The 12,768-nt window shown below is 45.1% G+C and overlaps 2 protein-coding genes across 4 annotated transcripts in view; one reads left to right on the forward strand and one right to left on the reverse strand.

Moving 5' to 3' along the window:
- The first annotated feature begins 566 nt into the window (after nucleotides 1-566).
- Nucleotides 567-10,553, forward strand: ctnnb1 (catenin (cadherin-associated protein), beta 1). 3 transcript variants are annotated; one of them, XM_052506931.1, is made up of 17 exons: nucleotides 567-736; nucleotides 4,411-4,461; nucleotides 4,582-4,806; nucleotides 4,989-5,242; nucleotides 5,368-5,606; nucleotides 6,050-6,251; nucleotides 6,397-6,541; nucleotides 6,687-6,790; nucleotides 6,907-6,936; nucleotides 7,195-7,533; nucleotides 7,697-7,855; nucleotides 7,969-8,088; nucleotides 8,228-8,378; nucleotides 8,608-8,729; nucleotides 9,040-9,100; nucleotides 9,436-9,660; nucleotides 9,832-10,553. In XM_052506931.1, exons 2-16 carry the CDS (start codon nucleotides 4,449-4,451, stop codon nucleotides 9,642-9,644), a joined length of 2,373 nt encoding a protein of 790 aa, XP_052362891.1. In that variant the 5' UTR covers nucleotides 567-736; nucleotides 4,411-4,448; the 3' UTR covers nucleotides 9,645-9,660; nucleotides 9,832-10,553. The 3 variants fall into 3 exon arrangements, with proteins under 3 accessions (XP_052362891.1, XP_052362893.1, XP_052362892.1); XM_052506932.1 differs by lacking the exon at nucleotides 567-736 and adding an exon at nucleotides 1,998-2,018; XM_052506933.1 differs by lacking the exon at nucleotides 6,907-6,936.
- LOC127922933 (serine/threonine-protein kinase ULK4-like) overlaps nucleotides 9,830-12,768 on the reverse strand; it is a 67,355-nt gene continuing 64,416 nt past the window's right edge. The window contains exons 3-4 of the mRNA XM_052506934.1: nucleotides 11,854-11,942; nucleotides 9,830-10,896 (exon numbers count right to left, since the gene is read on the reverse strand). Coding sequence (XP_052362894.1) covers nucleotides 10,833-10,896; nucleotides 11,854-11,942 — 153 coding nt within the window. The 3' untranslated portion in view covers nucleotides 9,830-10,832. The remainder of the gene's footprint in view (nucleotides 10,897-11,853; nucleotides 11,943-12,768) is intronic.

Raw genomic sequence — 12,768 nt, forward strand, 5'->3', positions numbered from 1 at the left:
AAAAAAATAAACAGTTCCTACACACACTACATTCCAAATACCCTTAGTATATTCTGAGCAGTGCCTAGGCTAGAGATAAGCTATTTTCAGACATGCAGTAGAACTAAATTCCTCTGAGAACGTTTTCAGTATACCATTGTGAATGTATCTTTAGTAAATTCAGTTGAAACAATAAGCTGTCCGTTTTAGGATTCCGAACCGAAGTACTGCAATTTTTTGATAATTATGTTATATCCATTGAAGATTTTTTCAGTCCAATCCATAGATGCATTCCTGATCTTCATCCTAATTTATGGAAAAGGTACACTGCCGGAACTTCATACCATCTGGATTCATACGCCGATTTTATGATCAGGATTTGTTCTTTCCTTTTATGAAATACAATACATTATAGTTGTATGAAGTTGTTTTAAGATTGTTTCTAATATACATATATATATAACGGACTTCACTTTGATAATTTGATAAAGACCATGATATGGTATCTATTTTATTCCTACATGCGGAAGGATAGAGTTGCCACATAATTGTAATTCGGTCTATTACAGTGCGACGCCATCTTAAACCCAATGATTCAACAGCAGTAACCAAGTTGTTCCTTGACTGCTGAGGGGCTAGTCGAAGGACTCGCTTGTGATTGTAATTTTAACGTATTTTTTTATATTTTTTTCTCCCCACGAGGCGTTGGTTTTATCCACCAAAACGCGAGGAGACCGATTTGTGGCTTTTGACAAGGGTAGGCATCTTCGTATTTTTTAAAAATATATATTTTATTTGGGTTTGACATCGAATGTATTGCGTTGTATTTGGTTGGTAGCTAGCTAAGTTAGCTAGTTTGTAGGTAAATGTTTCCCGCAGTCCAAATGCGGTGGCAAGCTATCTGAATATCAGCGCGTCGTGATCACAACTGGAGTCGTACAGAATTGATTGGAATTCACAAGTACAGTTTTATCAGAAACGAATTGAATTCATTTTTAGCCAGCTGGCCATGGTGGTAGCAGGCTGCGCCATGGCCCGGACACTCCCCGCTAGCTAGCGTTTGCTAGCTGCCGAAAACGAGGTGATTTGCTAGCTAGGTCAACATTCCGGCGCTTTGACTCACGTTAGTGGTCGTGAGAAACAACTGTCTAGTTAGCAACTATTGATACAGCTGACTGGAACGTTTTGCCCTATTACTTTTCAATTGGCTTGAACTGGGAGACATTTAAGTAACGTTAGCAAGCTAGTTAAGACTAATGATGGAGAGAATTTTTCAATCAAGCAGCTAACGTTGGCTGGCTAGCTAGATAATAGTAAGAGGTTCCATTTTTGCTAGTGTCACTAGCTACGTCGAAATGGATGGCAATAGAGCAAACACTGTCCCACGTCCAACAGTAACTTTAAATTCAACTGATTTGATTGTAAATAATGTAACATCATTTCAATGTAAGATGCCCATTGTAACTAAGTGGATTTGTTAGCTAACATTGTCAAAGTCAACTAATATTGTTTAATTTCGTCAAACGTGATAGCTGTCACTAAATCAAGTTTTGTTTTAGCAACTGGGTAAAACTGTTTTACTGGACGTCAAGTTAAACAAAGACCGACAAATTCCTTAGCCGTTGTGATTTGAGAGGAAGTTGAGGAGGAGCTTGACTGAAATTTGAGTCGTTGTTGCTCATCGGAAATTCGGGTAGACTGAAGTGGACTTGATGTATGTGGGGGTGGGGAGCTAGCTCGCTGGTGGAACATTTTTCTGCTCTTGCCACCAATTTCTAGTGAAACACAGCGGAACTACTCCGGAAATAACCCTTACAGAACCCAACGTTGTTTAATCGGGATCATCTTGATATTTGGAAGAAACGTGCATAATGTCTTTGCCTTGGACATTGTAAATGACTTAAATGTAAATGTTATCTTGTTTGTTAGCATACAAAATATTGACGATACAATAACGTTGCCACGGATATTGCCGTGATTCATCTACCCAGTAACATTTGCATACTTTCCCGGAGGGTTTGGTGGCTTGTTAAATCACAGTAAGTTATCGAAACTTCGGTCTTGAACAAGGTATGACACACCTCTGAATTAATTGTTTCTGAGAATGAAATTGAGGTTTTAGAATTTGGTGCCGTACATTTCTTAAACTTTTACAGTAAACGGATGCTGTAAAAGTTGCAGAAAGCAAGGGTATGATTCATGATTGGTTTCATGTCTAGTGCAGTAAATAAGAAACCAAGTCTCAAGTCAAGTCAGGGAAACAGTTAAATTCGTTGCAAGAGTTCCAGTCTATTTGCTTGGATTTTTACCACAGTCAATGACGAGTAGTAGCCAAATACAGTAAACAAGACTTGTTTGCTGAGATAATGTTCTTGTTTGACATTGTCATTTATTTTCTTTAAAATCATCTTTATTGATGGGTAGTTAGTTACAATCTTAACTGCAATTGAATGGCTAAAGGCTCTAAAATAATTTGGCCATGGTAGTATGCACAGTAGGCCAAACTGTGGACCAGGAATTAGTAGTTGTGACTGCTGACCGTGTACATTGCTGAGGGGGAGAGATTGTGGTCTCAAATTCAGCTCACAATACAGCCACGTTCACATGTTGCTACGTTTAACCTCCATTTAACTTGGCGGTTGTCTTTTTATACAGACATATGGGTAGCGAACTCAAGATTATACAGCTTGGAAATGTTCATTTGTTTTGCTTATGATCTCTACATTTCTCAATTGCTTTCCATATGTTTACCATTATGTTGGTAGGCTTGGTTGTATCCTAGATAGGCAACCTTTGCAAATTCATCTATGTTCCTCAAACTATCGCTCTTCTGGTGCTCTAGGAATCCATGTCCCTTGAAACAGCCTATTAGGTCCCAGTGTCTTTAGCCCAGGGCAATATGGTAGTGTTTTCAGTCAGACTCCCTCCACCACAGATGTCTGCTGTTTTGACTACTAGCCTCTTAGTGCATGCATTGCAAGCAGATGTGCTGAATAATCTCCATAGAAACTGTGAGTGACTATTAAACATGGGTATGAGGACAAGTATCACATCATAGCCCCTTAAAGTGCAGCCTCCTAATCTGTGATTCATACTGCTCTTTAAAGTTTAAATTGAAGCAATTGCCAGGGATGGTTTTGGATATTGATTGGTTTGCTGCAGTTTATTAAACTTACTCATTGTCTGCTGCTGGGTTCTGATAATGACCCAAATTGGGTAGTGAGCAAAGCTGTTTTCCCATCTGACTCTGTCAGTGTAGCTACTGCTCTGCATGTGGGTTTTCACTTGCCCACCAGAGGGTCTAGTGATCCTTTTATTTTATTTTTGTTTGTGTGTGGGGGGGTACTGTAGTAGAAATGACCAACTTGAATGGATTTCATTACATTCTTGTATAAACTAAAACACAGTTGTGATGGTATCTCTGCTAATGCTGCAGCAAGGTGTTTTGTTGGGCTGGGAGGATACCAGTGTCGCAAAATAAAAATGTTAATTTCAAATAACAAAGCACAAGTTTCAGTCCTTAAAAGTATGTAAAATATTGTGTGCTATAGCTTGGTAAATACATTTTGACTTTGGGTGACGTTTGTTCCAACATTAAGGCTGTTTTCCTAAATATTAAATCCGCTTCATATTTAGTTTCCTTGCCATGATACTTGTATTGTGATACTGGTATCCTCATGGCCCTAGTGTTTTGCATTGGACCTGTCTGAGGGATCATTTTACGTTCAAAGATTTGTTTTTACATCACTGTCACTTGTGAAGCTAAATGATTTTGATAGCGCCATATTCCCTACAGTGCTTTTTAGTTCAGTTTGTCTTATTTAAACATTTGTTTGTAGTAAATATTTCAGCTTTTATTTTGAGTGTCTGAAATGTGGTGTATAAATAAAGCTTGATTTCCTCTTCTAGAGCCCAGAATATAGGGTCTACCAGAACTCTCTTTGATTTCCTCTTCTAGAGCCCAGAATATAGGGTCTACCAGAACTCTCTTTGATTTCCTCTTCTAGAGCCCAGAATATAGGGTCTACCAGAACTCTCTTTGATTTCCTCTTCTAGAGCCCAGAATATAGGGTCTACCAGAACTCTCTTTGGTATTCTTGTTTATTACTCCAAGGGACTGTACTTAACAGATTGGTAGCACATCCTCAAATGAAGACTGTCATTTTTTTTTGTTGTTGTCTTTGAAGTCCCAACCCCCCCATTCCCCACTGTTTTTATTTGGCCTCCATTAGTTTAGCTGCCAAGTTAATGCTTCATACATTTAGCCACCAAGTTAGCAGTTCATTTGATGTCTAGGTAATGCAGCCCTGATTCTGTTTTTTTCCCTCTGCTGGAATTTAGCTGGTCCAATGAAAAGGTTGCTTTGTGCTATTTGTTTTGGCATGAGGTGGAAACGGCTATGAATGAACTTTGCTGTTCTGTTACTTTCAGATCTGGAAGCTGTGCAGGCTGTGGGTTTTGAAAGTAACATGGCTTCCCAGTGTAAGTATTCAGCTTTTTAGAATAACTTAAACATTGCTACCACTGATTTAATTCAACGGTCTTCCCCTCTGGTTGAACTGCCTCCAAGTAACCTAACGCTGGTTGTTTTCTAATGTCTAGCTGATCTGATGGAGCTGGACATGGCCATGGAGCCTGACCGGAAGGCTGCAGTGAGCCACTGGCAGCAGCAGTCGTACCTGGACTCTGGTATCCACTCAGGGGCTACCACCACCGCCCCCTCCCTGAGTGGGAAGGGCAACCCAGAGGAGGAGGATGTGGATAACCAGGTGCTGTACGAGTGGGAGCAGGGCTTCTCTCAGTCCTTCACACAAGACCAAGTGTCAGGTAAAAAAAATACACTACAATACCATGGGCATGCTTGACTGGGATTTTGAACATGTCATATGGTATGAAGTTAATGGATAATAGTTAGTACTTTATTCTACTGACAAACCTCAGCTTTGGCTCCTTTAGAGGAATCTGGCCACCATCTTAGAGAAGTGGCTCTGACCTAACCTCTCCTCCAGACATTGACGGGCAGTATGCCATGACCAGAGCCCAGAGGGTGCGTGCGGCCATGTTTCCAGAGACCCTGGACGAGGGCATGCAGCTCCCCTCCACCCAGTTTGATGGGGCCCACCCCACCAACGTGCAGCGGCTCGCTGAGCCCTCTCAGATGCTGAAGCATGCCGTGGTGAACCTCATCAACTATCAGGATGACGCCGAGCTGGCCACGCGTGCCATCCCTGAGCTGACCAAACTACTCAACGATGAGGACCAGGTGCGTACAACTAACCACAACTGGCCCGCTTTGGTCCCCAACCAACTAAGAAATGCACCTGACTTAATGGTGTTAGGTTGTATAGAGTTCTGTCCTGACCTCTTCCCCTGTCTTCATTCCTCCAGGTGGTGGTGAACAAGGCTGCAGTGATGGTGCACCAGTTGTCCAAGAAGGAGGCTAGCCGCCACGCCATCATGCGCTCCCCCCAGATGGTGTCGGCAATCGTGCGCACCATGCAGAACACCAACGATGTGGAGACAGCCCGCTGCACCGCCGGCACCCTGCACAATTTGTCCCACCACAGAGAGGGTCTGCTGGCCATCTTCAAGTCCGGGGGCATCCCCGCCCTTGTCAAAATGCTTGGGTATGTCGGTCAGCCCCTGGACTGTACCCTGACCGGTCTCTTGAGTTTCTAAGGAAGTTGTTTTAAGATGGACTGCACAGAATCACTGATCTACAAGTCCCCCTGCATCTCACTAACTGTTCATTATGTGGTCAAGATTAGAGGTTGTGTGCAGCGTCTTGCTCTAACTCAGTATTTCCCAAACTGCCACCCCCTTTTTTTTGTTGCTCTAGCGCTTCACAGCCGAGTCAGATAACCAACTCGTCAAGCTTTGATTATTTTATCAGCTGTCATTAAGGCAAAAACCAAAATGTGCACCCTATTGAGTTGGGGAGGAAATGCTGCTCTAACTGTTGCCCCCTCAAACATGGGGGGTACAGTTAGCTAGTTTCTCTGCCATGTAGTTACCTTCCTGTGTGTTCAGTTAGCCTCTGGTACCTTCCAACCTAAAACTGTCTCCTCAGGTCCCCAGTGGACTCAGTGCTGTTCTACGCCATCACCACCCTACACAACCTGCTGCTCCACCAGGAGGGTGCCAAGATGGCCGTGCGTCTGGCCGGGGGCCTGCAGAAAATGGTGGCCCTGCTCAACAAGACAAACGTCAAATTCCTCGCCATCACAACAGATTGCCTTCAGATTCTTGCCTACGGCAACCAAGAAAGCAAGGTAAGGAATTGAAATGAAAATCAGATTAATTTACTGATCTCTTGGTTTTAGACATCTTTGATGCTTCCCTCTGTCCCTTAATTCGGGCATTAATTGTGATCCATCTTGGTGTATTTTAAACGTCTTTGATGCTACCCATCCCCAGCTTATCATCCTGGCCAGCGGTGGGCCCCAGGCCCTGGTCAACATCATGAGGACATACACATATGAAAAGCTGTTGTGGACTACCAGTAGAGTTCTCAAAGTGCTCTCTGTCTGCTCCAGCAACAAGCCTGCAATCGTAGAGGCTGGTACGTACTACCTTTTATTTATGGACCTTATTGATATATCGAAATAAAAATGCATATTGCAAAGTGTGTTCTTGCTCACTTTAGTTCAGTTGTCTCTCCACTGATACTCACAGTGAGCTGGGCTAAAGGCTGTGTGTTTCTCCAGGTGGTATGCAGGCTCTTGGGCTTCACCTCACAGACCCCAGTCAGAGACTAGTCCAGAACTGCCTGTGGACCCTCAGGAACCTGTCAGACGCTGCCACCAAACAGGTGAGGAGCCGTCCCCCACTAGCACACCTCTGTTCCTCTTTCCTACACCTTTCCTACCTGAATTCTTTCTACATAAGAGCTCTCTTTCTGTCTCCCTGCCTTTTTCCATGGAGAAGACGACCTTAGCTGAAGTAGATGTGATGCAGGTAAAAGTAGTCCTTCCTGCCTTTCTGTGTTGGAGCTGTGGCTAGTCAGAGCCCACTTCATCTACAGCCCAGCCCATCGTACCCTTACAGTTCAGCTGAATTACTAAAGGCTCATTAGAGTAAAGCGTTAAACCCACCTGAAGAAGAGGAATTAGTGTAAGCATCTCTCTGAGAAGAAGCGATCAGTGTAAGGCTGTCTGGTGGTTAGCTGTGTTGGTCTGGATGAGACATGCCGGTGTATTCCTTTCCTCCTAACAGGAGGGTATGGAAGGTCTGCTGGGGACCCTGGTCCAGCTCCTGGGCTCTGATGACATCAACGTGGTGACGTGTGCTGCCGGCATACTGTCCAACCTCACCTGCAACAACTACAAGAACAAGATGATGGTGTGTCAGGTTGGGGGGATTGAGGCGCTGGTCCGTACCGTGCTGCGTGCCGGAGACCGCGAGGACATCACTGAGCCGGCCATCTGCGCCCTGCGTCACCTCACCAGCCGCCACCAGGATGCTGAGATGGCCCAGAATGCTGTGCGGCTTCACTACGGCCTGCCTGTGGTGGTCAAGCTGCTGCATCCCCCCTCCCACTGGCCCCTCATCAAGGTAATGTTTGTTTTATGAAAATGGGATGGGGCCAATCAACATTTGTTTCCACATTGGTGCAAGTTAGTAGCAGAACCTTCATTTGTAGACTGAGTTCCCTGACTTGGAAATGAGTACTTGTTTATTTAAATGAAATGGTTTAAATGTGATCTCTTCCTTCCAGGCCACTGTGGGCCTAATCCGTAACCTGGCTCTGTGTCCAGCCAACCATGCCCCTCTGCGTGAGCAGGGGGCCATCCCCAGACTGGTGCAGCTGCTGGTCAGAGCCCACCAGGACACCCAGAGACGCACCTCCATGGGAGGCACCCAGCAGCAGTTTGTGGTAAGACACACAAGCGTAACATACACCTCCACACAGTGCATCTGTCTCCCAATAAGCGCAGTTTCCTCAATGCTCTCTGTAGTCTCTGAACTAACGGTTGTGCTGCACCACAGGAGGGAGTTCGTATGGAGGAGATCGTGGAGGGCTGTACTGGAGCTCTGCACATCTTGGCTAGAGATGTCCACAACAGAATCGTCATCAGAGGACTCAACACCATTCCACTCTTTGTCCAGGTAAGACTTCTAAGTGCTCCTCATAACTACAGAATTTGGATCTTTCTCTTTCCAATTTGAACTACACAGCTTATTTTTTTAATTTATATAAGTAATCTGATCTTTGCAACTCCTGTACCTTCCTCTCTTGTTGCTGCAGCTGTTGTATTCTCCAATTGAGAACATTCAGCGTGTGGCTGCAGGAGTTCTGTGTGAGTTGGCCCAGGACAAGGAGGCAGCGGAGGCCATTGAGGCTGAGGGCGCCACCGCCCCCCTCACAGAGCTGCTTCACTCCAGAAATGAGGGCGTGGGTAAGTTAACAGGCCTCGGTCCACAACCAGCTCTGTTGGCGCCTCAGAACTCTTATGATTGTTAAGCCCACAAATAAATGCAAATGGTGGCCATTCTAAAGCTATGCAGGTCTGTCAGTCATGGGAATTTAGGCCTCTGTCCAGAAGGATCTGTCTAGCTAGCCGTTGGTGCATTAATTTCTATAGATGGTTAAGTGAGATGACTCAACCCTGTTTGTTCTCTCCTCAGCCACCTATGCTGCTGCTGTCCTGTTCCGTATGTCTGAAGACAAGCCCCAGGACTATAAGAAGCGTCTGTCTGTGGAGCTCACCAGCTCCCTGTTCAGGACGGAGCCTATGACCTGGAACGAGGTGTGCTGCTGTTCAGTCACTTCTGTCTGCTGCGTCTCAAATGGCACGCGGCTTATGGGCCCTGGTCAAAAGTCGTGCACTATAAAGGGAATAGGGTGCCAATTGGGAAGCAGCCTGGGAGATGTGTCATACATTAAAGTATTAGATGTGCTTGGATCTGGAGCCAGGATTCTGTATTTACTAAGGAAGTGTCTTGTGTTCATAGCCCATGACACAACTTCTGGGCAGAACACCTCAGGGCTGTTAGTGATTACTGTCTGACGTGACCCTCATTCCTGATGTTGTGTTCTCTTGGTCCTTCTCTCTCTAGACAGGAGATCTGGGCCTGGACATCGGCGCTCAGGGAGATGCCCTGGGCTACCGTCAGGAAGGTAAGCACTGTCTCATGGTGCCTTGTCCTGGTGTGCAGCTCTCAAACTGCTGCTCACATAACAGCCCAGCTCTCAGCCAGCACCTGGGCTCCTCCAGCAGCAACCCCCTGACACTAACTCTCCCGGCCCCACTGTGCTAGCTAGCTAAAGCTTGCAACTGGTCAGCAGCACAGCTGTCCACTTTAGCTTTGAGACCAAGTAGTTTGGATTTGTAGTGGCTTTGTCTGGATTGGTATTATGATTGGTTGTTTTGATCCTACTACTGTGTGATGCTTGTGTTAATAAGCTCTAACAAGTGTGTGTGTGCTCCCTCCCTCCATCACTTCCATTGGCAGACCCTAGCTATCGCTCCTTCCACTCTGGGGGATATGGGCAGGACTCCATGGGTATGGACTCCATGATGGACCATGACATGGGTGCCCACCACCCCGGCCCTGAATACCCAGTCGACGGGCTGCCCGACCTGGGCCACGCCCAAGACCTGATCGATGGGCTTCCCCCAGGCGACAGCAATCAGTTGGCTTGGTTTGATACTGACCTGTAAATAGACTACTTTTTAGGTAAGGAGCTGTGTTAAGACTAGGCACCACGGCTGTGTTTGGCGGTGACAGGCTGGTGCATGCTGGGACTTCTACTACTGTGGCTGAAGTTTCTAACTCTGCTCTTCTAGCTTCTCTTCATGCTCTGTGGTCCCATAGTAATGCTGGTGCCTCTCCTCTCCGCTTCTCCAGGTGTATCGTCTGATCTGAATGAACCTGCATTGTGATTTGGCTGGAGAAGTTGCTGGGAGGTTTTTGAAAGTGGGCTAGTATCTCAGAAAGTGCCTGACACACTACTGAAAGCTGAGTTTCCTATGGGAACACGTGGAGTGGAAGTAAAACTTTGTTCTGGTCTTTTGTGGGAGTTAAAACTGCGTTAAAGGAATTCCTGGAGTGGGTTACTCAAAGAAAATGACGCTGAAGAGTGGATCTAAAGATGGAATTTAAAACCCTGGTCTGTATTTTTTTACATTTTATTTTGTATTGATTCTTCAGTCTGTAATGGTACTGATATAGCTTGTTATTATACTCGCCTGTCTTTTCTGCACTCATTTGTATCCATTTTAAGTCTCTCGTAGTGTTAAGTTATAGTGGTAATGCTCCAATTAAAATGATATGGTGTAGAACACTAATCAGTTGAATTGTATTCTGATCAAGTGTAACATTGTGTAGCTTTTGTATAAAACCAAGAATTGGAAATGGTCCAAATATTTTCTTGCTTTAAGTGTGCACTGTTTGTAGTGTCACAACTGTTCCAAAGGGTCTGTGGGGGGGCAGCAGTTTCTTTTTTTAAATGTCTTTTAGTTGATAGCTGTTCAAGGAGGTGAAAAGAATCCCTAATTATTGTAGCCTGCTGTGCTTATTGGAGACATGGTCATGACATGGCTAAACAATAAAAATGGACGTTAATTTCAGCTGTCTTGGTGGTTTATGGAACTGACTCGTTTTCAGGTCGTTAGGCTACATGGGGGGCAAATGTGTCCTTTGTTTGTACTCTAAACTTGCACATCCTTTAAAAAAACCTAAAGTATTGTAAAGTGATATTAGAATGGAACGCAAAACCACAATGGATGCCAGTTTTATTATAAAGCTATAGAGCAAGGCACCATAATGGAGACACGGTTTATGTTGCTGATCACTGTGAATTATGGTCCTTCCCGAAGCCAATCCATTGTTGCTGATGAATCAACATTCTAGAATCCAATCCCTGTCAGGATCTCCGCTGCCAGTGAAACCACAGCAACATCAGCATGGGACCTGGGAAGAGATGAGGACAATGGACAGATGTGATGATCTCTTCTCCTCCCCAACCTGTTGTTTTCCTCCCTAAACCATTCCATGGAGCCAGTTAAAACTCATTCCTGTTAATTCCATCAGCAGAGCACTCCATTGAACTAGGCTTTGAAAAATAGACATACTTCTTGTAGCCTAAATTAAATTTCAAACACTGCTCTCATTTCGCCCATCTTCAAAAGGCCACATTTTTAATTTGGCTACTTGTAGTAGTTGACGACTGACTTGCCCAATAATGTAGAGTCCTATGTTATGTCAACTTTCAAGAGTTGGACAAACTATGCACCTCCAGTCCTCTCCTGACTGTCACACTGGCAATCAGCAGTAGAAATGAAGCCCCCCCCCCAGTTCAGTAGAAAGCTGACGGATGAGGCAGGAGAAATGTAATCACTCAAATTCAGTGCTATTGCTGCAAGGGTTGACATCAATGAACAATGTTGAGGCTAGTGTTTTTCCAGTGTTCTGATGGGGTAGAACAGTTAGAACAAAGCTCATGAGGCATTCAAATGTATGTAGCAACTGCTGACTGCCCCTTTTAAGAATCAAAAGAAAATAAATTCCCCTTGGTTGCCATGGTGAGCGAGGTGGTGACGTAGTCCAGCAGTCACACATGGAGAAAAGTTTGGAATTTCACAGCCACTTTGCCCCAAACCCCAATATTGTCCAAAGCTCTGCTTCATAAGCCTGGCTTGGCAACTTCAAAGGGATTGTTTTTCCATTTCAGGAAGGGAGAGAGGGAGGCCTCTAGCAGCCCAACAATGGGCCACTATCCCCAGTTCGAGACGCAACGGGCTCAAGGAATCTTTCATCGCACAACCCTGCCTTGGCCTCCCACATGAATGGATCAAAGCAGAGCCCTGAGGACAAAGCTGGAGTTCTAGAGAGAGATCAGAGTGGAGACTGGAGAGTCTGAATACACACCTGGCAGAATGACTCAGTCTCTGAAGAATATGGACCAGCTCTTGACCCTCAGCCGAGCTGTACCACAAACTGTCTGTAGTAGCTGGGATCTGGGGAAAAAAAGACAATGACCAAGTACACACTACAAAAACAATGGATCAGGTTTCACAACTCATATAGCCTTGGGGTTATATTTCTATAGGATGTAGCCAGGCATAGTTACTACTGAACGAACAGACAATTCACTCACTGAAGCTTTAAAAGCTGGCCTACATTGGAGCACACACAAAATGGAGGCAGATAAAGGAGGAATGTCTGTGCTAATGGAAAACAGGTGTTGTTTGTTCTCTCCCCTGCCTACTGTTACATTAGAGGCTCCAGCCTTCCGCTCACTGCTCCATAAGCATTTAAAGTCCTTCTACACCACAGGACCGTAGCAAAACTGCTTTCAAATACATTTTTTTTCCCCAAAAATATTTGTTTGAGCATGCCTGGAGAGCCAGATGGGCAGGGTTCTAAACTTTTGGGACTATTCTATTGGTTCCCATTGCACCAGGCAAACTCAATCAAGCTCAGCTAAAGTATTTGAACCCAGGTCTGGTTCACAGGCGTTGGACAAGAGTAGACATCTGACGTCACGTTGGAAAATCAACAGCAGCAGGGAGACAAAGTGCTGCCCCTATACTGACATCTGGAGCAGGTGCTTTATTACATCTCCTTAGTCCAGCTTAGAAACAGGAAGAGGTGGGGAGACAAGGCAGCCAAGGACTGGTTCCCACTTGACAGGAAAGAAAGGAGTGTTTCTGCCTGTGATCTCCAGCTTAGTGTATAGAGCCTGAGCCCAGGCATGCATGCAGAACAAAGGGGGCTGACTGAGGGAGAGGGGGGGGCAAAACCCAGTACAGGGGTATGGAGCCAGGGCCAGGGGGGATCTCA

The sequence above is a fragment of the Oncorhynchus keta genome, unplaced genomic scaffold (assembly GCF_023373465.1).
Source record: "Oncorhynchus keta strain PuntledgeMale-10-30-2019 unplaced genomic scaffold, Oket_V2 Un_contig_27733_pilon_pilon, whole genome shotgun sequence".
Classification (NCBI taxonomy): domain Eukaryota; kingdom Metazoa; phylum Chordata; class Actinopteri; order Salmoniformes; family Salmonidae; genus Oncorhynchus; species Oncorhynchus keta.